Source organism: Ranitomeya imitator, chromosome 3 (genome assembly GCF_032444005.1).
Source record: "Ranitomeya imitator isolate aRanImi1 chromosome 3, aRanImi1.pri, whole genome shotgun sequence".
In the NCBI taxonomy this organism is placed as follows: Eukaryota; Metazoa; Chordata; class Amphibia; order Anura; family Dendrobatidae; genus Ranitomeya; species Ranitomeya imitator.
In genome coordinates this window covers 577,377,387-577,399,372 of record NC_091284.1, presented here as the reverse complement: position 1 = coordinate 577,399,372, position 21,986 = coordinate 577,377,387, and the positions used below count along the sequence as shown (strand labels likewise).

At 38.6% G+C, this 21,986-nt stretch overlaps 1 protein-coding gene across 2 annotated transcripts in view; it reads left to right on the top strand.

Annotated features, from left to right (window-relative positions):
* FGF14 (fibroblast growth factor 14) overlaps window positions 1-21,678 on the top strand; it is a 760,334-nt gene extending 738,656 nt beyond the window's left edge. Inside the window, exons 4-5 of one of the 2 annotated variants that reach the window (XM_069757983.1) lie at window positions 12,269-12,467; window positions 17,937-21,678. In XM_069757983.1, the coding sequence (XP_069614084.1) occupies window positions 12,269-12,467; window positions 17,937-18,073 (336 nt within the window). In that variant the 3' untranslated portion in view covers window positions 18,074-21,678. The remainder of the gene's footprint in view (window positions 1-12,268; window positions 12,468-17,936) is intronic. The other variant, XM_069757982.1, reaches the window with a different exon arrangement.
* The last annotated feature ends 308 nt before the right edge of the window (window positions 21,679-21,986 follow it).

Here is a 21,986-nt window from a genome sequence, read left to right as displayed (position 1 = left end):
CACACTACAGCCAAATGTATCGCCTTTACGGCTATGTGTTAGAAAATGGCCACAATTCCATCTTTCTAAATGTAATCAGCTGCAGGTATATCACAAAAATATAAAATATTTCACAATTTTTACATTCAATACTATCTTTTATTGTCAACCTTTTTTTTGTTTAACTCTTCAGCTAGCAATGGACAATGTACCATGATCAGGGTTAGTCATGAGTGATGGAAATGTGAAGAGATAGGAGGAAGGATATAGTAGGTTTGACTTGGACGCACTTTTTAGGAACCAAACAAAACAGGTGAATGCCAGGTTGATCTTTTATTTTTGCACTTTGTTTTTTTTTCATCCCATATAGCCACACTAGGGCTTGTCTTTTGCAGGAAAAGTTGTACTTTTGAATGACATCATTTACTTTACCATATAATGTAAGAAAAAATAGAAAATAAATCACCATTGGGTAAAATGGGGAAAAAAAATCATTGAATTAGTCATGAAGTGCCTCTAACAGCCACGAGTGGATCCGTGATACACCTTTGGCTGTTAACCAGTTAAATGCCGCTGTCAATTGCTGATAGCGCCATTTCAAAAGTGCCGGCTAGAAACATTTCACCAATCTTGCCATTTGGTGACCTTGTCATGTGATCGCAGAGTGTGATGTATTGTCATGATGTCTGGGGGTTCTGCTGAAGACCCCGATACCTGTTATCGATAATCCTCCTGTGAATGTCGACCCATGGCCGTCGTTCAAAGTAGATCTTAATTTTTGCTTTACATAGCAGTGCTGAAGCCCTGTACGGCACAAGCGATGAGACGATTCCAGCTTCAAGGGGATGATTAAAAAAAGTAAAAAGTAAAAAAATATATATTTTTAAAAATATTCAAACAATAACAAAAACAAGTTGAAGTCACCCCCTTTTGCCCAATTTAAAAAAAAAATGATTAGAAGAAAGTAAAAAATACACATATTTTGTATTGTTGTGTTCAGAAATGTCCGATCTATCTATGAAAATATAAAATAAATTAATCAGATCGATAAATGGCATCATGAGAAAAAAAATTCCAGAATTAAATTTTTTTCTTTGTCACAATATTGCAATAAAAGGCAATGAAAACATCATAATTTCCCCAAAATAGTATAAATAGAAACATCAGCTCAGGGAGCAAAATATAAGCCATCACCCAGCCCCAGATCCTGAAAAATAGAGATGCTACGGGTCTCAGTAAATGGTTACAAATGCAAATACTTTTTTTCATACAAATTTCTGCATTTTTTCACCCTTTAAATAAAAACTAAGCTATACATAGCTATGTACTCATACTGGACATTCATATTGCCAAGTTAGTTTTACTATGTAGTGAACATTGTAAATAAAACCCCCAAAAAACAATTGTGGAATTGCGCATTTAGAATTTCTTTCCCGTTCTCCAGTACACTATATGGTAAAAATCAATGATGTAATTCAAAAGCACAACTTGTACCGTGAAAAACGAGTCATCACACGGCCATATTGAGAGAACAAGGTTATGACTCTTGGAAGAAAGTGGGGGGGGGGGGGGGGATGAAAACAGAAAATTGTGCTGGGGTGAAGGGGTTAAAATTGTGTTCTGTAACAGATATTATGTTGAATGCATGTAATACTGAATTTCTAAAAAATGTTTTCATCATTTGCATGTCATTAGCATGGCTATTGATGCCCTGATCTCTGTAATTCGATGGCCTTTCCTTCTTGGTGTTGTAATTTCCATCTTGAGGAGTGAATGATATAAACTAGCCATGTTAGCCAATCACAGGAAAGCTTTCATTTTGGACCAGCACTGTTGCTATGCAGCGCTGGAGTCCTGGGTTCAAATACCACCAAGGACAACATCTGCAAGGAGTTTGTATGTTATAACCGATAGGGAATTTAGAGTGTGGGCCCCATTGGGGACAGTAATAATGATATCTGTAAAACGATGCAGAATATGATTACGCTATATAAGAAAGTAAAATAAATGCAAATTGCCAGAGAAGGCTAAACAAATAAAGCTGGGCACTGACCTATGGATAACATATATCAAGAGAAAATAAACTTAGGCACTCAACTTTGCGGAATTTTATGATTTAATGTAGTCATCAAATTAAACGTTTCGTCCACAATAGACGGCCTTTTTCAGTAACAATGTGCAGGATTAGAGATATGCGTGAATGACCGCATGTAAAAGTGTCCCACATCAGCACTGTAGCAGAGTGAATCTGCAGGGAAGCGAAATGTCCAAAGACCGGGTAACCGGTGGATACTGCGTCTCTGACTGCCACGCCGGCACGCCGCCCACCCGGGCTTCCATGCATTACCGGTTACCCGGTCTTTGGACACTTCGCTTCCCTGCAGATTCACTCTGCTACAGTGCTGATGTGGGACACTTTTACATGCGGTCATTCACGCATATCTCTAATCCTGCACATTGTTACTGAAGAAGGCCGACTATTGTGGCCAAAACGTTTAATTTGATGACTACATTAAATCATAAAATTCCGCAAAGATGAGTGCCTAAGTTTATTTTCTCTTGATATATGGTGTTGGACCCTACATGGGCACCTCTTCGGGTACTGCATACGGTGTTGTTCCTATGGATAACATAGTCTGGCTCACTGGGTTTATTTAATAAAGAGTTATTATATGTTATAACATATATCTTCTAATATGACATACTATCAGGAAAGCTACCGTAACAGATCTTAAGACCAAGGAATGGCATCATAAATGCTGAAAATAAAGTTTTATCGCATAGAGTGGATCAGGTGCAGTAGCACAACCCTAAGACCCGTAGAAATGATAAGTACAGGAACAGCTGTATGTAGGAAATTGCTTTGAGCAAGGATGACACTACATTAGAAGACAAATATGAGCAGGATTGACACTGTATTATAAGGAACTCCCTTCAGCTATATGAAAAAACCCACTCTATTATGGGTCACTAACTGCATCGAAGATATTCCTCAGGGTGTCAAAGAGAAATTGACTAAGAAGAACATTTCCAGCTAATGCAGATGTGGTCTGATGTGCTATGATGACATTTACAATTACAGCTGCTGCAAGAAGATAGCAATCTCCAGAATGACCAACAGGTGATATTAAAAAGATGATAAATAAGGCGTGATAATAAAGGCAGCTGCAATTATCCTCCTGTGTTCGGTGTGCAACTGAGCTTGAAAAATCCTCCTTACTGAGTTCCACATCAACAGCATGGCTGGGCCGTCCATCGTTCACACTCATTCATTATTTGGCCACGTCTCTGTCAAAGATGGATGGGAGATGGATATCAAAGTCACAGGGGGACAATTTTTGCTCTTTAAAAAAAAAAGCAGTCATTATCAGTCCAACATCAATGTGTTATCCTCCTGCACTCCATTTTTCTACATTTTGATGTATCAATTTTTTCTCCATGTAAAGTGTGAAAAAAAATTAAATAAAATAGATTTATCCCAGAAGGTTACATGAGAAATCTCAGAAGTGTTTGAATGTTTCTATCATCCGATGACTACAGGTATTGTTCTTGCTTTCTTTCACCGATTGAAAAGACTGGGAGTCTATATAAAATGGAACTTTTAGTTCCTTACAAAAATATGAGAATCTCAGATTGCTAATTAAAATAAGAACTTGAAAATTAATTTCCTTTTGATGGTAGATTGAGGTGTTCCAAGTAATTATGAATACATCATATGATTAATTCTTTCTCATTTGATTAGACCAAACAATTCAAGTGTCTAAAAATATCTGTTCATCAATCAGAGATTTCAGGAACATAAAGGAAGCAGATTTAATACCGATAGTATGGTATGAATTTAGCTTAATTTCTTGTCTACTTTATATAAAACAACTGCAAACTATGCTTTAGCCGATTCTGTATAAGCTTGTGATATATTTAAAGGTTTATTCTCGACTATGCCTTCTTGGTTCTGGCCACAAGAGGCAGTATTATGAAAATTGAAGTAAGGGGGCCAACCTAAAAAGTAAAATGGTAAATGGGTAAGAGGGACCACTTGGTAAAGTGGCTATCTTAAAAACAGTTGACAAGTTTCTATTTTTTAATGCGATCAAATACCCTCAACAGTAGTCGGTTAGAAATCTTTTTTCCAGTTGGGGTTGCCTACTTCACTTTTTATTTATTTTTTTTCGGGAAAGCTTATAAAAAATCATGGACAATGTTTTTATGGACACATTGGAAAACCATAATAATTATCATTATTTAATATTTTTTCAATGGCTTTCGGCTCGATTTCGAGCTATGAGGAATTGACGGATGAACGATCTGTAGGAAGTTTGATCTTGTGCAATCCTAGATAGGTCCACCAGGGTCCTCTCTTCCGTTATCTTGATAGTATCAATCCATCGGGTTGCTGGTCTTCCTCTTCGCCTTGTTCCTTCAGTTCTTCTTTTCATGGTGTCTTCCTCCAGTGATTGCTGTCTTCATATGATGTGTCCAAAGTAGGCAAGTTGTAGCTTCATGATCCTTGCTATGAGTGACATGTCTTGCTTGATTTGTTCCAAAATTAATTCATTTGTAATTTGTAATTCATATGATGTCAGGGGAGAGGAAGAACTGGCCTTGAAATTTCCCTGACTGATCCTATTCCGCAGGGAGATGAGCTGTTGCCAGATGATTATCATTGTTTGGCATATAGGTAGGTAAGTATGGTTTCTCCTTGCGGAGAGTGACATGTTAAGCATGTCGAGGTGAGGAGACTTAAAGCAGCAATGCTCCTTTTGGAAATATGCAAATTGTCTCTTCAGAGAGGAAGAGGACTAGAACTCTAGTGCCACCTATTGGAAGTAGCAATCCTAACAGTCAATGTCGACCCTTTAACAAGCCTTGTCACATGACTTAGGGCAAGAGCCAAACCAGAATCTCAATTAACTCATCAGTCATACTGCCCTCAGCATTGTCACCAGTAACATATTGTCAGTGCAGCAGCAAGTAATAGCGTTTGACTTTGACAATCTATATTTTCCAGTGTATATTAGATTTGTGCCATGATTAGTGTTGAGCGATACCGTCCGATACTTGAAAGTATCGGTATCGGATAGTATCGGCCGATACCCGAAAAATATCGGATATCGCCGATACCGATATCCGATACCAATACAAGTCAATGGGACATCAAGTATCGGAATGTATCCTCATGGATCCCAGGGTCTGAAGGAGAGGAAACTCTCCTTCAGGCCCTGGGATCCATATTAAAGTGTAAAATAAAGAATTAAAATAAAAAATATTGTTATATTCACCTCTCCGGCGGCCCCTGGACATCAGCGGGAGGATCCGGCGTCCGGCACGGCTTCTTTCTTCAAAATGCGCGCCTTCAGGACCTGTGGAATGACGTCCCGGCTTCTGATTGGTCGCGTGCCGCCCATGTGACCGCCACGCGACCAATCAGAAGCCGCGACGTCATTCCTCAGGTCCTAGAAGGCGCTCATTCTAGGACTTTAGCTGAGGAATGACGTCGCGGCTTCTGATTGGTCGCGTGGCGGTCACATGGGCGGCACGCGACCAATCAGAAGCCGGGACGTCATTCCACAGGTCCTGAAGGCGCGCATTTTGAAGAAAGAAGCCGTGCCGGACGCCGGATCCTCCCGCTGATGTCCAGGGGCCGCCGGAGAGGTGAATATAACAATATTTTTTATTTTAATTCTTTATTTTACACTTCCGATACCGATACCCGATATCACAAAAATATCGGATCTCGGTATCGGAATTCCGATACCGCAAGTATCGGCCGATACCCGATACTTGCGGTATCGGAATGCTCAACACTAGCCATGATATATCATAAACACACAATCTCAGATAACATCTTTCTTACCTTTCTTACATCTGGTGTCATTTTAATAGCATATTTAGAAATCAGTACTTTGATGGATCAGGGATATATAAATAAACCTATACCATATCTGCTCAGAAAGGTGCCCCATAATTGGCTTATTACTTTACCTCTTCTTTGTTGCTATTAGAATTTCACCACCATGAAGCTTGATTGCTTTTCCCACCTCCTGGATATTAAAAGCTACTTATTTTTTTTTTTTTATAGATGCAATGGACTGTGACATAGCATTGACAGACTAGCGTATTAAAGACTGTCTGAATAAGCTGTTGATACAGTAATACTGATGCACAGAAATATCCCACTGAGAGGAGAAATACAAGCTTAGATGAAATGAATGTAGTATAAGTAAGAATTTAACATGTTTTGGTTGATAGACTCTCATTCGCCCAGAAGAAAAAAATGTATCTAGATCCATCATATATTTTCTTTCCCATTAAAACATCAGACTGTGTATTTATCACCTATCTGCAACACGTATGGACTGAAATAACCAATATTATTCTTGATCAATATTAGCCATTTTAGGTGGCCAAATTGAAAAAAAAAAAGAAGAATTGGCTCCCTTCTGGCTTCACTGCATTTAGTAATGCCTGCTTACACACTCATATATCATATCACACATTTTTACAAAGCTATTTTTCACACTACATTAGACTTCATTTTTTATTTTTATCTTAACCCATGTATGCAGATGAATTGACCCATACTAAATTACAAAATCATTTTTTTAGAAGTCCAGCTATTAAAAAAAGCTAAGTATTCCATTATCTGATACAGATATTTTGTAGCAAAATAAAAAATTTTCATTAAAAAACAAAGACTAGCACTCTATGCTTATACAATTACTCATGAACATTATAAATATATTGTATCTATGTTTACAGATAACAATAAGTCAATGTTTAATTACTTCTGGATCACCTGTAGACAATAAACCTGCAGGCAGTCCTTGTTCTACTCTGCAGTGATGTTCTAAAACATCAAGCACCTCCTCTGATTGGCATCCATTCTGTCGCTACACCTAATTTATCTCTAAATCCTCAAGGCCAGTATGTGCTTATTCAGATACTAGATGGAGGCCCGATGCTATCGCATCGGGAGGGCGGTAATGTCACGATGGGGCAGGCTTTGTAGCATTGAGAATCTCTCCTCCCCATGTTCTCACCCACCTATCCACTCTCTTTCCCCATGTGCTGACTTCTCCCGTCTGTGCTCTCTTCTTTGACCTGTCTACCCCATGTGCTATACCTCTTGTCTGCTGTCTCTATCAGACCATCTTTGTGCAGACAGATATCAGCGGTCACATTAAAACTGCGTATGCGCTCCTCCTGTACAAAGATGGCGGTGGTCAGTGAATCATTCAGCTGATCCCGGCAGCAGCGTGTTCGCGACGGTGTTCTGCTGGTGGTACCGCACAAGAGGCTGCGTACGGCGTATACAGTGTGTGTGTGGTGCGTACGGTGTATACAGTGTGTGTGTGGTGCGTACAGCATATACCATGTGTGTTTGTATGTGTGTGGTGCGTACATCGTATACAGTATGTGTGTGGTGCAATGGTGTTCCGCTGGTGGTACTGTGCAAGAGGTTGGCACAACCAGCAGTTTCCATACTGAGACATCCATCACTTGATTGTCCCAATATGGAGGTCGGTGAACTTCCACCGCTTGGAATACTGGGTCTGGACACATCTCGACGGGACAGGATGTGAAAACATTACAAGGTAAGTATATATTAAGATTATCTTCTTTGTGAGGTTACTCACAAAAGTCACCATCTGGAGACCTGCTTTTCATAGCGGTTTGCCAGACCTGGTGCTAATACACCAAGATGGCAGACAGTCACGAGCAACACATCATGTGGCTCCCAAAGCCACAGATTGGGGACACCTGATCCAAATCATAGTTGCTACCCTGCCCCCCCCAAAAAATTATCTGATATATAAAAATAATTGTTACAGAAAAAAGAACACAGTGGTCCTTTATGGTTAATATAAATATATATTCATATTTGTGAAAAACAGACATGTGTTTCTTTTATTTTCACACTAATATTGGCAAAAACATAACATAACAATAACATAAAAATTAAACCTCATCTTGCATGTCAGAACAAGATAGAAATGTATAGCTCTTTAAAATGCATGTATGAAAAAACAAAACAAATGAAAATTTGCCAGGTCAGGTAGGGGGTTAAAAGTCCCAATTCTGAACTGTTTAACAAATGTTTTTTTTAAGGTTGTTCGAAAATAAAATTATGTAAAATTAGAACTAAGTGTTATTATAATATCAGAATTCTGATATATTGTATGGGCAGACTTTTTTGTTCCTTTCTCTCTGAAAATTCATGATATACTTCTCCTCAGTTGGTCATGTGATCTCATGGCGTTCCTTGGGAATTGTATGACTGTATGATCTCTGATGATTGGCACCATCTAGACCAGCACAACTTCCAATGTGATGAAATTATGTTGACTTTCAAACTCAAGTTCTCTATATGAGTGAAATAAGGTGGAAATAAGAATAAGGCCACATTCACACTTTCATTATTTGGTCAGTGTTTTGCATCAGAATTTGTAAGCCAAAACCAGGAGTGGGTCACAAATACAGAAGTGATGACATGTCTCTATTATTCTTTTCCTCTGATTTGTTCCAGTCCTGATTTTGGCTACAAATACTGATGTAAAATGCAGACAAAATACTGAACGTGTGCACAGGAGGAATAGAGAGATGGAGTGGTGGTCTATAGTTTCCACTTTTTCATATCTACTATATAATTGTCCAAGGGGTACTTCTGTTTTTCTGTCGGCAACTTCCATCATAGAAATCCTGCATCGCTGATTGGTCTCGCCAGCTGCCTGTCCTGGCTGCCGCGACCAATTAGCCACGAGCACAGTCCGGCCAAGAATTAGTCCCTCCCTACTCCCCTGCAGTCAGTGCCCAGCGTCCGCATACTCCCCTTCAGTCATGGCTCACACAGGGTTAATGACGGCATTAACGGACCGCGTTATGCCGCGGGTAACGCACTCTGTTAACGCTGCTATTAACCCTGTGTGTCCCCAACTTTTTACTATTGATGCTGCCTATGCAGCATCAATAGTAAAAAGATCTAATGTTAAATATAATTTAAAAAAAACAAAAAAACCTGCTATTGTCACCTTCTGTAGTCCGCCCAGACGCGCTCTGCTGCCGCCAGCTTCTGTTCCCAGAGATGCATTGCAAAATTACCCAGAAGACTTAGCAGTCTCGCGAGACCGCTTAGTCATCTGGGTAATTTCGCATTGCATCCTGGGAACAGAAGATAGTGGCAGCCGCGCGCGCATTGGCACAGTTTCTCTGGATCCCGGTGGGTGAGTATATAACTATTTTTTATTTTAATTATTTTTTTAACAGGGATATGGTGCCCACACTGCTATATACTACGTGGGCTGTGTTATATACCGCGTGGCTGCTATATACTACCTGGCCAGTGTTAGATACTATGTGGGCTGTGTTATATACTGCGTGGGCTGTGCTATATATTACGTGGCCAGTGTTATATACTGCGTGGCCACTGTTATATACTGCGTGGCCTGTATTAACGCATCGGGTATTCTACAATATGTATGTATGTATATAGCAGCCACATAGTATATAGCACAGGCCACATAGTATTTGTCTGCTATATACTACATGGCTCCTATATAGTACTTGGCCTGTGCTATATACTATGTGGCTGCTATATACATACATACATATTCTAGAATACCCGATGCGTTAGAATTAGGCCACCATCTAGTATATACATGTACATTCTGAACTTTTTGGCATGTCCAGCTTTTGTCAGAAAAGGTGGTCCCTGAAGAAAACTTATTTTTGAGAAAGGCTGGTTCCAACTTACAGATTGAATTTTCAACGTCAGAAATATACAGTCCAATCATGACCCACTTTCTATTGCTAACCATATGGCTGGAATCCAATAAAAAAATCTTTATATAGGAGCTCATAGCAAAATGAGACATTTCTGATTCTATGTATAAAGTTGTGTCCGTTAAATATGTAAGCCAGTCGGTTTCTTTAAATTTGCTTGATGTGCATTCCCATATTATTCTTGATGGCATTCAGCCAATGCACCCTTGGTTTTGCCGGTTTCCCTTTACTTATGCCACTAATCTTTCCAAAGAAAAACTCAAAATATTGTGCATTGATCGTTAATTACAATTGGAATCTCATAGCTTCTGTAGATACTTGAGAATTCAAGAGACTTCTTTCACATTGTCAATGGCTTGGTATAAAACTTTTCAATTTTTCAATTGCAACCAAGTGTGGTATAAAAATTGCCCACCTTCCATACAATTGTTTCAAGTAGATATAGTTTACAGCATGGAAAAAATGGATGTCCAGGAGCTTGTGATCAGAATGAAATGCCTTAAAATCTAGAAGCCTTGTCATGAATTTGTCCTCTTAAACAGCCTCAATAGCGTTAGAATGTGAGTACAGCAAGAGCATTCAGTAGTGTTAGGATTAGTTGAGGAGGATTGTCTTGTGTGACACGGGGTAAATCACTTGGTATACAGCAGAGCACAACTTCAATCCTATTACATTGCTGTCATTGATTGATTAAAACTGTCTCATGTTTATAGCCCAAATAATATGCACAAATTTTAGAAGATAATTACTAGTTGCTGGATAATTAACTTCAGTACAATCGAACGGGCTACATTTAATAAATATACAAGGATGTGGTGAATATTGAAGTCTGTCATGCTGGTTTAATATGCCCAGACTAATTTATATGATAAATATAATAAAATAATATATGCCAAGGTGACAAAAAATATTTTCTAGCCATTAGACTTCAGATTATTCATAAATGAAAGTGGACATATCACTGATCCAACTGGTGTGCCACCATGGTTCTACTGAATATTACAGCCCCATAAAAAGGCAAAAGGGGAAAACGTCCACAAGAATGTACATCCTACTGTGTTTTATCTATATCTTTTAGATTGTCACTTTATTTTTATGTATAGAGTGAAACATATTTAGTGATATGTCTCTGAGACATTTATATTATAAATTCCACAATTGAGGTCTTAGAATTAATACAGTGGATACCAATGATCACTACAGTATATTGCATGTATCCTTTTAATCTGCATACATTTCTCATCTTGCTAAATTCATTATTTTTACTTCCCATACAAATTACAATCATGTGACCTAATTAGGAACAACTAGTTTACTGAACTAGTTGCCATAACATTAAAATCCAACTGCATCATTTGGCACAAAAGGGCAGGTAATAGAATATGCAAACTGCTATGTGCAGTATAAATACTTATTGAAATTGATGTAGCAGAGCTGAATTCAACACTTTTCATACTTGGTCATGATATTATATTATTATTTAAATTCTTAAAGGGGCTATCCTTACTATATTGATGACCTAGTCATAGAATGATAGGTCATCAATGTAAGATTTGTGGGGGTCTGACACTTGGAACACCCAACAATTAGTTGTTGTGGTGGTGGCCAAATGTAAACAGTGAATGGAGCCGAAAAAAGTACAGGACACATTGTGCTCATATTCACTTCATTAGGACCTGAGCGGCAGCACCTGAGTCAGAGTGAATGAAGCTGTGATGTTCAGCACTGTGATATATTCCAGATATAGTAACATATAGTATCTATATATAGATATAGTAACAGCTGATCAGTGGGGGTGTCCGACTTCAGATCCGAGCCAATCTGAATTTGCTGACCTATCCAAAGGATAGGTTATAAAAATAGTAAGGCTAGAAAAAGCCTCTTAGTAATATTTATTGCTAAAAGTGGTTGTCTAGGACTTTAACATTAATGGCCTATCATTAGGATAGGTCATCAATGTCTGATCGGTGCTGTTGTGACACTCGACACCCCCACCGATCAAATGTTCCTGGTGTTGGCGGTTCTCAGTTACAAAGCTGCACAGCACAGCTTTGTCAACTGTATAGTGGCCGTGGCTGGGTACTACACATCCACTCCATATTCTAAGAGGATGTGCTGTACATGGCCGCCGCCACTATTCCATTGATGGAGCTGTGGTGTGCAGCTCCGTAACTGAGCAGTTCTGGCCACCACTGGGAACAGCTGATCGGTGGGTTGACAGGTGTAACATCCTCACCGATCAGACATTGATGCCCTATCATAAAGATAGGTCTTTAATATTCAAGTCCTGGACAAATCTTTTAAAACAAACATAAATGACAGATATATTATTATTATTATTATTATTAGTCTAATTTAGGTAAATGTTTGCAATGAGAAATCCTCTATATATTTTCAAAGCTCCTGATCCTTCTTTTTCCACAAAAGTATTGAAAAATTGTAATGCTGTTGCTATCACTTTAGAAATATGAGCTATATGGCTGATATGTTTACCTTTATACTTTCCTAGGAACTTTTTACACTGGAATGCAAGTTTAAAGAGTCTGTTTTTGAGAACTATTATGTCATCTACTCATCTATGATATACAGACAACAAGAATCAGGTAGGGCCTGGTTCTTAGGGCTTAACAAAGAAGGCCAAGTTATGAAAGGTAATAGAGTCAAGAAAACAAAGCCAGCAGCTCATTTTCTACCCAAGCCATTGGAAGGTAAGTGCATTATGTATACATTAATGTGCTACATAATGTGACATGTATGGTTACATGTAATTGATTTAGAGTGGGTGGATCATTTTCTTTCATCTTTGTTTCTTAAAGATCAAGGACTCATCTTAATCTCCATTAGCAATAATTACACGAGCAGCCATTTATTCACCCACATGACAACCTTCCCTATTTATAAAAAAGCAACAAAAAAGTAATGACAAAGTAGACGCAATGTGCGTGTTTCTGATGACATACAGACCTTATGTATTTCATTAATCTATTATCTCTTGCTTCATGCCATGCTTTTTCCTAATACAATATACATATAAAAATAAGTACCTAAACTTGCACTTTCATAGAGTGGATGTGTGCCAAAATCTTTGGGCAGCGTTACTTCTAAAAACTCTCTAGGACTGTACTGAAAAGAATGGTGGGCACTCTTTAACAAAAAAAAAAATAGAAAAAAAGTATATATAGAAGAAATGTTCTCATTAGGGAATAGGACATTGCTAAGTTTTGTCACATATAGGGGGTCCTGAGTGGGAAACACCCTCTATAATGTCTATTTGCCCTAGTAGATAAGGTAGGTAAAAGGATGATACAGAGATATAGGAATTAGCTGTGTAGGGAGAATGGTAGAGAATTTTATAATAAAGATACAGTAATTATAAAAGTGGTTATGGTGCAAAGGTAGATATTTACAAAGGACATTTTAGCTATTGGACAACCCCTTTTAATGTCTTGATTTATTGTCAGACAAAGTTTAGTTGTGTACCGTACAGTTGCCAAATTTTAAGACTGGTATGAAAAAGTAAAAAATGCGTAATGTTTTCAAATTATAAATTTGCATTATGTATGCAATCCAAGACAGACTCAATGATGTTGATATCAGGGCGCTGTGGGGCCATATAGTCATTTCCACTATTTCTCATTCTTTTTCGCTGTTTAGGGTCATTAAATTTGGAGGAAATTAGTACCTTTTTTGTAAACACTTTTATCTCACCCCCCCCCCCCAAAAAAAAAAAAACAAACAAACAAACCGAGAATGCTGCATTAGAGAAATCCAGGCACATATGTCTCCATCATCCAATAGCATGAGGGAGGCATCTAACTGGCTCCAAATTTAATGACTCCAAATACACAGTTATAAAGAACAAGAAATCCTAGAACTGACAATGTTGCTCTATGAAGCCCTGATTTCAACATGAATTACATGAAAAGGCAGAAGAAGGGCTACTAGAGGTGGTGCATCTCAATTGGTTCATGCGCTGCCTCCAGTGTTCATTTTCTCAAAGCCTACCACAGAAAAATCAATGGGTAGGGGACTCTGCTCACCGGCGACATTTTATTAAAGCCTAAAAGATGCAACCTCGCACTGCCGCGACACCTCCTCCACCAAACCCAGGGCCCGCAACATTGCCCCACTCCTGTCACTGCTGACCTCCTGCAGCAGCGATCCTGCCTCCTGTGACCCCTCTCCACAGCAGCCAGTGGTCATGGTAGTGGTCAAATACTATAAAGGCTTTCTCCCGAAAAAAAAAACGGAGTTATGAAATGCCCTGGCATTACGGATGTGTGTCCGTGTCACCACTCTATTTATTACAGCGTAAATAATAGAGACGCGTGCACTATTAGTAATGGTGCAAAGGTAGGTTCCCACACCTTGTGGTACATAGAGAAATAAACCTTGCACTCAACTTGATGATCAGGTGAGATATTTTATTATAGTACTAAAACGTTTCGGTCCAAAACACACAGGACCTCAGACGAGCGGGGGATACCGCGTCTGACCCAGGCACATACCACGTCTACCGTTCAGCCTAACTGGTTCCGTACACAAGATTTATACAGGCGCTACCTTTAGTGTGCCCAGAGACCCTTTAGTCTCTTTTCATTATCCACTTACTTACCCAAAAGTACGTAACTGATGAAGGTCCTGTGTGTTTTGGACCGAAACGTTTTAGTACTACAATAAAATATCTCACCTGATCATCAAGTTGAGTGCAAGGTTTATTTCTCTATGTACCACTCTATTTATTGTCTGTGGTACAGCTGTTTTTCACTTGGAAGAGGCTGATAGAAAGTTTAGTCACGTGCCTCATCAGCAGCCATTTGGACAATAGTAGACCTGTGAGGAAACGGCTGCATTTTACAAAGCAGGAGAACATGTAATGCTTTTATATTGGTAAATGCCACACAATCATGTTTCCAACATGTTTGTTAAAATAAAGATAAACTTGCCAAACCCATTAAATTCTGTCATTTTACAAATGTACGGTATTTTTGATTCAATAATGATTAGAATACATTGAGTGAATTGATAGATTATGTAGGGAGTATGTACAGTATAAGCTACATACTGTATATATACTTCTATAACCTGGTCTTCATTGGAGATTCCATCTTTAATTAAACATGCACTATTTTTTTTTGATAAAGTGACAGACACCATGAAGTTAATAAGGTCCTTCAGGCGACAATTGTATCCATCATTAGACTGATTTGTCCCCTGAATGAATTTAGTTTTTCTATTCCTATACCAGAAAATGAAAAATACATTCTAAATTGCATGTAGACTCAGCCTACATATAGGTGAACTGGATAGAATTTTGTAACACAGAAAAGTCACATAAAGTCTGGGCTGACACTTTAGCTGTTTAGTGACAATGGTCATTTGTCTAAATCACATGTAAAAGCCAGAGAGCAGAGTGTGCAACCTGGTCGGATTTTGAGCTTATCTGTCTAATCTGATAATTAAGACTGAAGTATTTCTTACTAAAGAATGATGTGCCAATGGGCACAACCAAATAATACTAGAAATTAATAATGTAGTATATACACAAATAGTTTAATTCAAGAATATCATCATTCAACTCCATATCACCAAAGATAAGCAGTTCTGGAATAATGGTCCATGACTAAGTGCATAATGTAGAAAGCTTTCCTCCCAAAAAGATGAGAACTTACGTTCTAGTAACACCTATAGGTCATCACTAGCTTTAAGAGGTGTTCAGTACTTTTTGTACTTGGCCAGTTTAGTGCACCTTCTCAACCACTTGTTATTCATCTATGAACCCCTTTCTTGATCCTTCTCTTCTATACCTCTTCTTTGATTGACAGCACAGGAGTTAAAGGAGGGTTTAAATAGATGGAAAACAAGTAGGTACATTGAAAAATTTGTCATGGTTAAGGGCTTATAAAGTGCTTGTGCTTGGTTTGAACGGACACTTTGCACTGATAGACTCCTTCCAAAATAGCAATAAAAATTAGACAATAACTGTGCAATGGCAAACTGAACAATGATTTATCAGCTATAAGAAATCACCCCATACATATAAACAATACATTCCTCAAAATTTTAATTGCAACACCAGGAAAAAAAAAGCATTGGAATTTTAGAAATCACAGAATTGATTGCTCAGCTTTAGGCCACATTCACACATTCAGTATTTGGTCCACTCCTGACTGTTCCACTCCTGATTTTGGCTTGCAAATACTGTTATAAAATTCTGACCAAATACTGAACGTGTCACCGTGGCCTAAGAGCCGGCTGTCAGTCAGTGCCGGGACATGGTTACATTGACAAGTGACTGAAGCCTCTATGACTGAAAACTCGAGGTTGGCGGAGGAATAAAGTTAATTTCCTCCCAGCAGCAGGGCCCTCGGTGCAGGCAGGAGGCAGCTTGAGAACGCTATTAACCTTCGTCCGGCTGAGTAGGTACAATTGTAACTATTCTGTTTTAAAATTGCAATAACTTTTTTTTTCGAAAAGCCGTAGAGGGCTGAAATTTCGTGACATTTCTGCAGTTTTGATCCAGAATATATGGGCCAAATTTCAAAAAAATATATATGAAGGTACAATTGTACCTCTGCAGCCTGTTAACGTTGTAAAATTATGCAGCCTGACGAAGGTTAAACTGCAGAATAACTCTTAGGGTATGTGCACATGATGAGGAAAAAGCTGCGGATCCGCAGCCAAATCCGCACCGTGTGCACATAGCCTAATTCTAAGGGTATGTGCACACGCTGCGGAAAACGCTGCCGATCCACACAGAGTTTCCGCAGCTGCGGGTCCGCAACAGTTTCCCATGAGTTTATATTATAATGTAAACCTATGGGAAACAAAAAACCTTGTGCACATGCTGCGGAAAAAAACTTGCGGAAACGCAGCGGTTTACATTCCGCAGCATGTCACTTCTTTCTGCAGATTCCGCAGCGATTTTACAACTGCTCCTATAGAAAACTGCAGTTGTAAAACCGCAGTGAAATCCGCAGAAAAACCGTGGTAAATCCGCGATAAATCTGCAGCAAAAACGCAGCGTTTTTGCCCTGCAGATTTATCAAATCCGCTGCGGAAAAATCCGCAGTGGCCCATTATACATGTGCACATAGCCTAAATCTGAAGGTTAACAGTATTTTTCTAGGTAACCAATTCCCTTTAAAATACATCCTTTTGTCCCACAACCAATGAGGAAAAATATTCTAAAAAGTGTTGTAGCTTGGACGACTGACCATACCCATTATGACTGCGTAATTCAATACTGGTGATATGGTTACAGGGTTGTCTACAAATCTGGACATTATTTCCTATGTGTTTCTAATTATCACTACATGACTTGGGCATCACTCTGTTATGAAACGTAATTTAATTTTGTGAATTCAGAGGGGATAACGCTCCTTGCTATCTGTTACTAATATCTATATTCCGGAGCCTAATCTGAAAATGGTGTTTTGATTATTAGATTTTGGTATCTGATAATAAGATATCTTACTGCCTGAAGGAAACCCTGTTTAGCTTTCACTATAATGCAAATCAGATCTTAAAAATTGCATTCCATTTATTATGAAAGACAAAAGAGTAGTTATTTTGCAAAGAAATGTACACATATTAAATATCTATCAACAAAAAAGAATAAAGCAGCATCAGCCCACTCTGTATGTCGGTGCCAAGCCTCCTAGACAGATGCCAAGCCTTCTAATTGCTAGAAAAAATGGAGGCTTCACTTCAATATAAAATGCAAAGGACTTTATTAACCCATGTGGCAATATTTTGGATCAAAACCTTCTTCGTGCAGTACTACACTATATTAACATTGTATATATTGGACTATATTAACATTGTACTCCTTTAGAAGGGTTCAGGCAAGGGGAAAGCACAGACAAAGGGGTTGCCTGTGGAAGGGCAGTTAATGGGCCCTCTCCAGTCCAATAGTTCACTGTAAAGCACCTGTTTATGTGTCTGTGACATAACTACATGCTGACGTAGAGGTGAAAATACCACCCAGGCCTAGAGTGCACCAATGATATGTCTGCCCCTACTTCATAGTAGGAATCAAAATGTCACCACATGAGTAATAAAGTCCTATAACTTTACACTTTATTTTTGGAATGCTGCCTTCAGTTTTTCTTGTATGTCTCTATCTAGGCATCCATTTGCGAGTCTATTTTAACCTTGGTTTCCTTTTTTTGCAGTTGCCATGTATAGAGAACCGTCTTTGCATGATGTTGGAGAGACAGTGCCAAAAGCCCGTGTGACACCAAGTAAAAGCACAAGTGCATCTGCAATAATGAATGGGGGCAAACCAGTCACTAAGAGTAAGACATCATAGCCAGACCCCCCAAGGTTGTTGTGACTTACTGAGCCCTTGGCACACTTGAGCATTTATCCACACCAGACTGTCCACTCTCCAGTGTTTGTAGGCAAAAAGTGAACTACGCACTGGCTCTTTTACTGTTTCAGAACCAACGTGTTGCAGATGGATAAAACTCAGTGTGTATCTCCTCCCTCCACAAGAAGACACCTGGGGAACCAGCGAAACTCAGACCATGGAATGCCCTACCAGATATGGAATGCCTTTTTAATATCTTATCTGTGACTGTGACACTTCATGTGAATGACATACTTCACAAGTACACTTGATACCTTGCCTGCTGCCAATTACCCTTACCCTCTTTTGAGTCCAATTACAGCGAAATCCATATGTTTTAAGTTCTATTTTGTAGCACACAAATATTAAGTAATTTCTAGTTAGACGCTGTAAAACTGCGCTATAATGGATTTCTCTAACCTTTTTTACGAGGCTGCTTGCAACAATGTCTGTGACCTTTTGCAGGGATTGCGTTCCTCTAGAACTTGAATGTTTCAGGTGGCTTAGTTCTGAAAGCAATCAGGGAATCAGGAAGCCTTCAAAAAGCTCTTCTAAACCACGTCTATAATGAGTAGGACATATTAACTGGTCAAGTGTGGCAACAGGTTTTGTGCTCCGCAGGTTGGCGTTATATACTAGAGGGAAATATGTCAAACACACTCAGTGGGAAGTAGGCTGCGACTAGTGTTTGACACTCCCTATACTTTCCTTTTTGTGTGTTTTATACATATCACAGGCTTGCTGGTAATGGTAACATTTGCCTTAGCCAGTAAGCAAGACCCACTTGTTTTTTAAGATGGTGGGTCCATAGAACTCTGTAGGCCTTGTAGGCCTGAATTAAGGCTCATTTTTCATCTATAGTTCCTCATGATAAAACAGATATATATATATCAATTCAATTAACAAATGTTCTGCTACCTACAGTAATTCTCTTTTGAAAAATGTAGCCCTTCCTGTTTTTAATAAGCTCAGATTAAATTGCACCTGTAGCCCACTCACAATGGAGGCAGATATTTCATGGGCTAAGCCGATACTTGAGGACTGAGCCTATTAATTCACTAGGTGCCTCAACTGCGAGTTGCTAGTGACTTTATAGGCTAAATACTGGTTCAGCTCACCAAATGACTGTCTCATGTTTAAGGTCATTCCCATCACTGGCAGTTCCTGCAGTTTTCTTTCGCTTAGCATGGGCACGTTGTTTGTTGTGTCCTTTTTTTGCAACAGCAATGCAAGTTCTGTACTAACTTATAATAATTTCATATTCCTGTTTGATAAGACTGGGCCAGTAAATTAAATATTTTAGGTAAGCATGCAAGGTCCAGTCATGTTAATTTCCATACCAAATCTGACATATTCCTAATACCTTCAGGAACCAGAATTTACACGATAAAGGTGCCTTGCTTAGGTTGTGGCATATTTTACACTAAACCACTTTATGTGGAACTAGAATTTTCAAACGAACCAGAAGTCATAAGGTGCCTAATGTATGTCTGTCATGTGAAGTGTTTTTCACAATGGCATTTGGTTCCTCACATATGACAGTTGCTACACCTAGTAGACTGTCCGTCTGATCTGAGATATCAGCAAGGTCATTCTGTAGCATAGGTAGGACATGCTTGTGTGAGAATTGTGTACAGGACCAAAATGGCCTTCACACCTGGATGTCTTCGGTGGAGCAAATTTACTTATCTGTTTTTCTTTCCTAATTGGCATAAACGGGTATACTTTGCTTTATCTCTCAAACCCCTTTGCACTGTGTCTGCAAGAAACGCTGTATTATAAATTCTTGACGTTTTTTCTTTCTTTGCTCATGATGTCCTCTACCTGTTTATGGAACCAACATATTTGGCTTACGAAAGATTTATCGTGTCCTTTGTCAAATTCTTAAGTATTCACAATGATTTAAAAGAGAGCTGCTCCGACTGTTCAGAAGAAATTTGCTGCGCTGCTAGTCACAATACACCAAGCCTAATTACCACTTTTACATCATTTCATGTTGTAAGAAGTGCTTGTCCCCGTCATGATAGTAAAGCACATTAGCAGAAATCCTCTCCTATGTTCTTACTTAGCAACATGAGTAAAATTGCACAACATAATTCAATATAACCTGTGTGGGGCTGGTGTCCCGACGTCAGACACAAATTCCTAGTTCATTGTCATTCAAAAAAAACTATACATGATGGGCCGCGCGCCCAGAAAACCAGTTGACTGGTTCAAATCAAGGCGGAATTTATTTTTGTAAATGACTAATATGTTATGTGTGTACTTCTGTTCTTTTCCTTGCTCATTATGTTTATACGAGTTGTGTAAGAGATTTTTTGTTTTTCCTGAACGACTGTCCTATTTGTTGTCTGTGTGTTTATTTTTTTACCTAATTTAATGTCTCATCTGTTGCATGGAAGAGCGTGATGATGAACTGCATGTAGTAAGCTATGTGTATTAAGAAACGTCGGTATGTATTACTAAATTTACATACATACAGTATATGCAAAGCGTTTGTCTGCATTGTACAGTTTGTGTTTATTATCATTTGTTGTATACACAATTGCAACATATTTAATAAAATGATTTATACAAAGATGGAGCAAACCAATTCACCAATTTTCAGACCGTAGAATTGTCATAAAGGGCTTGCACCTGACACAATTAAAAGCTTATCACAGGCAAGTCATATATATATTATAGATACTGTTTCCCAAAGCATACCAAAGAGTGTAGTAAAACGATGTTTATCCCTCATGTTATGTGTCATTGAGAAGATGTCATTGCAGGTGAGAAGACTTTGACCACAATTGGAAATGCGAAGCAACTACAACATGTATTGTGTATCAAGTGCTAAGTAGTAGAATTCTATTGTTCATTTTGTAATTACATATGGTACATTATATCCTTCCAAACATGCATGTCAGTGCACACTCCTGAACGCACTTACTTTATGTCATGTATGATTCTAACTGTATTGTTTTTAAAACCCTGACTCATTGCACCAGAAGCCTACATTTCCCTGGCAAAGATGTTAGAATTTGATAACTGGGTATAGCTGAGGAATTGAAATGTTTAACAATGGAATGTTATCATTATACATCAATAATTATTTTCTTATTAAAGTTTTTTTTTTCTCATACATCCGTTCACATTTAGAATACTTTATTCAGTTATTGACCACATTGTTGCCTGATACCAGGAAAAAAACCACACTTTTCTTCACTTCTACAGCCTTCATTTGGTAATATAGCTCAGCATATTCGTCTAAGTATGGCTGAGCTACAATACCTGGCACAGCCCAAGAGAAGAGTTGAGCGAATTTGTTCGGATTCGGTTCCATTTATTGTTTTGCGATATTTGTCAAACACAGTCGAACGTCATTAGAGTCCACGGGAGTAGAAATTACCGAATAGGTTCGGAACCAATCATCAAACATAAATGCAACACGAATAGGGTTCAAATATGGCAAATTCAGATTCGGCGACCAAATCCGAACAAATTCACTCAACTCTACCCAAGAGTAAGAATGATGCTTTTGCTCTGAAATCAATAAAAGCAGACCTTTTCAAATGTCAACCTACCATTTTATTTCGTCTTTTTTTGCAAAGGAAACTAGCATGTCCATTTAGCGTTTGCTCTGCTCATTTCTTTCTCCTTCATTTAAAAGCATTTTCTGCTGCTGCCTATGCTCTGAGGAGGGCGCTAGTATTCATATCTTTCTTCTGGGGATGGGAAACATGTTTCCATCATACATTATTAACAGGTGTTCACCAGGTGGCTGCCAGGAGGGTTTTGTCATGCCCCCAAAATAAAGGGGTTGACTAGTCAGAAGACCTATTTACAATTCTCTATTAGGAAGTGAAAAATAAAGGGTCCCCCATCCAGCACC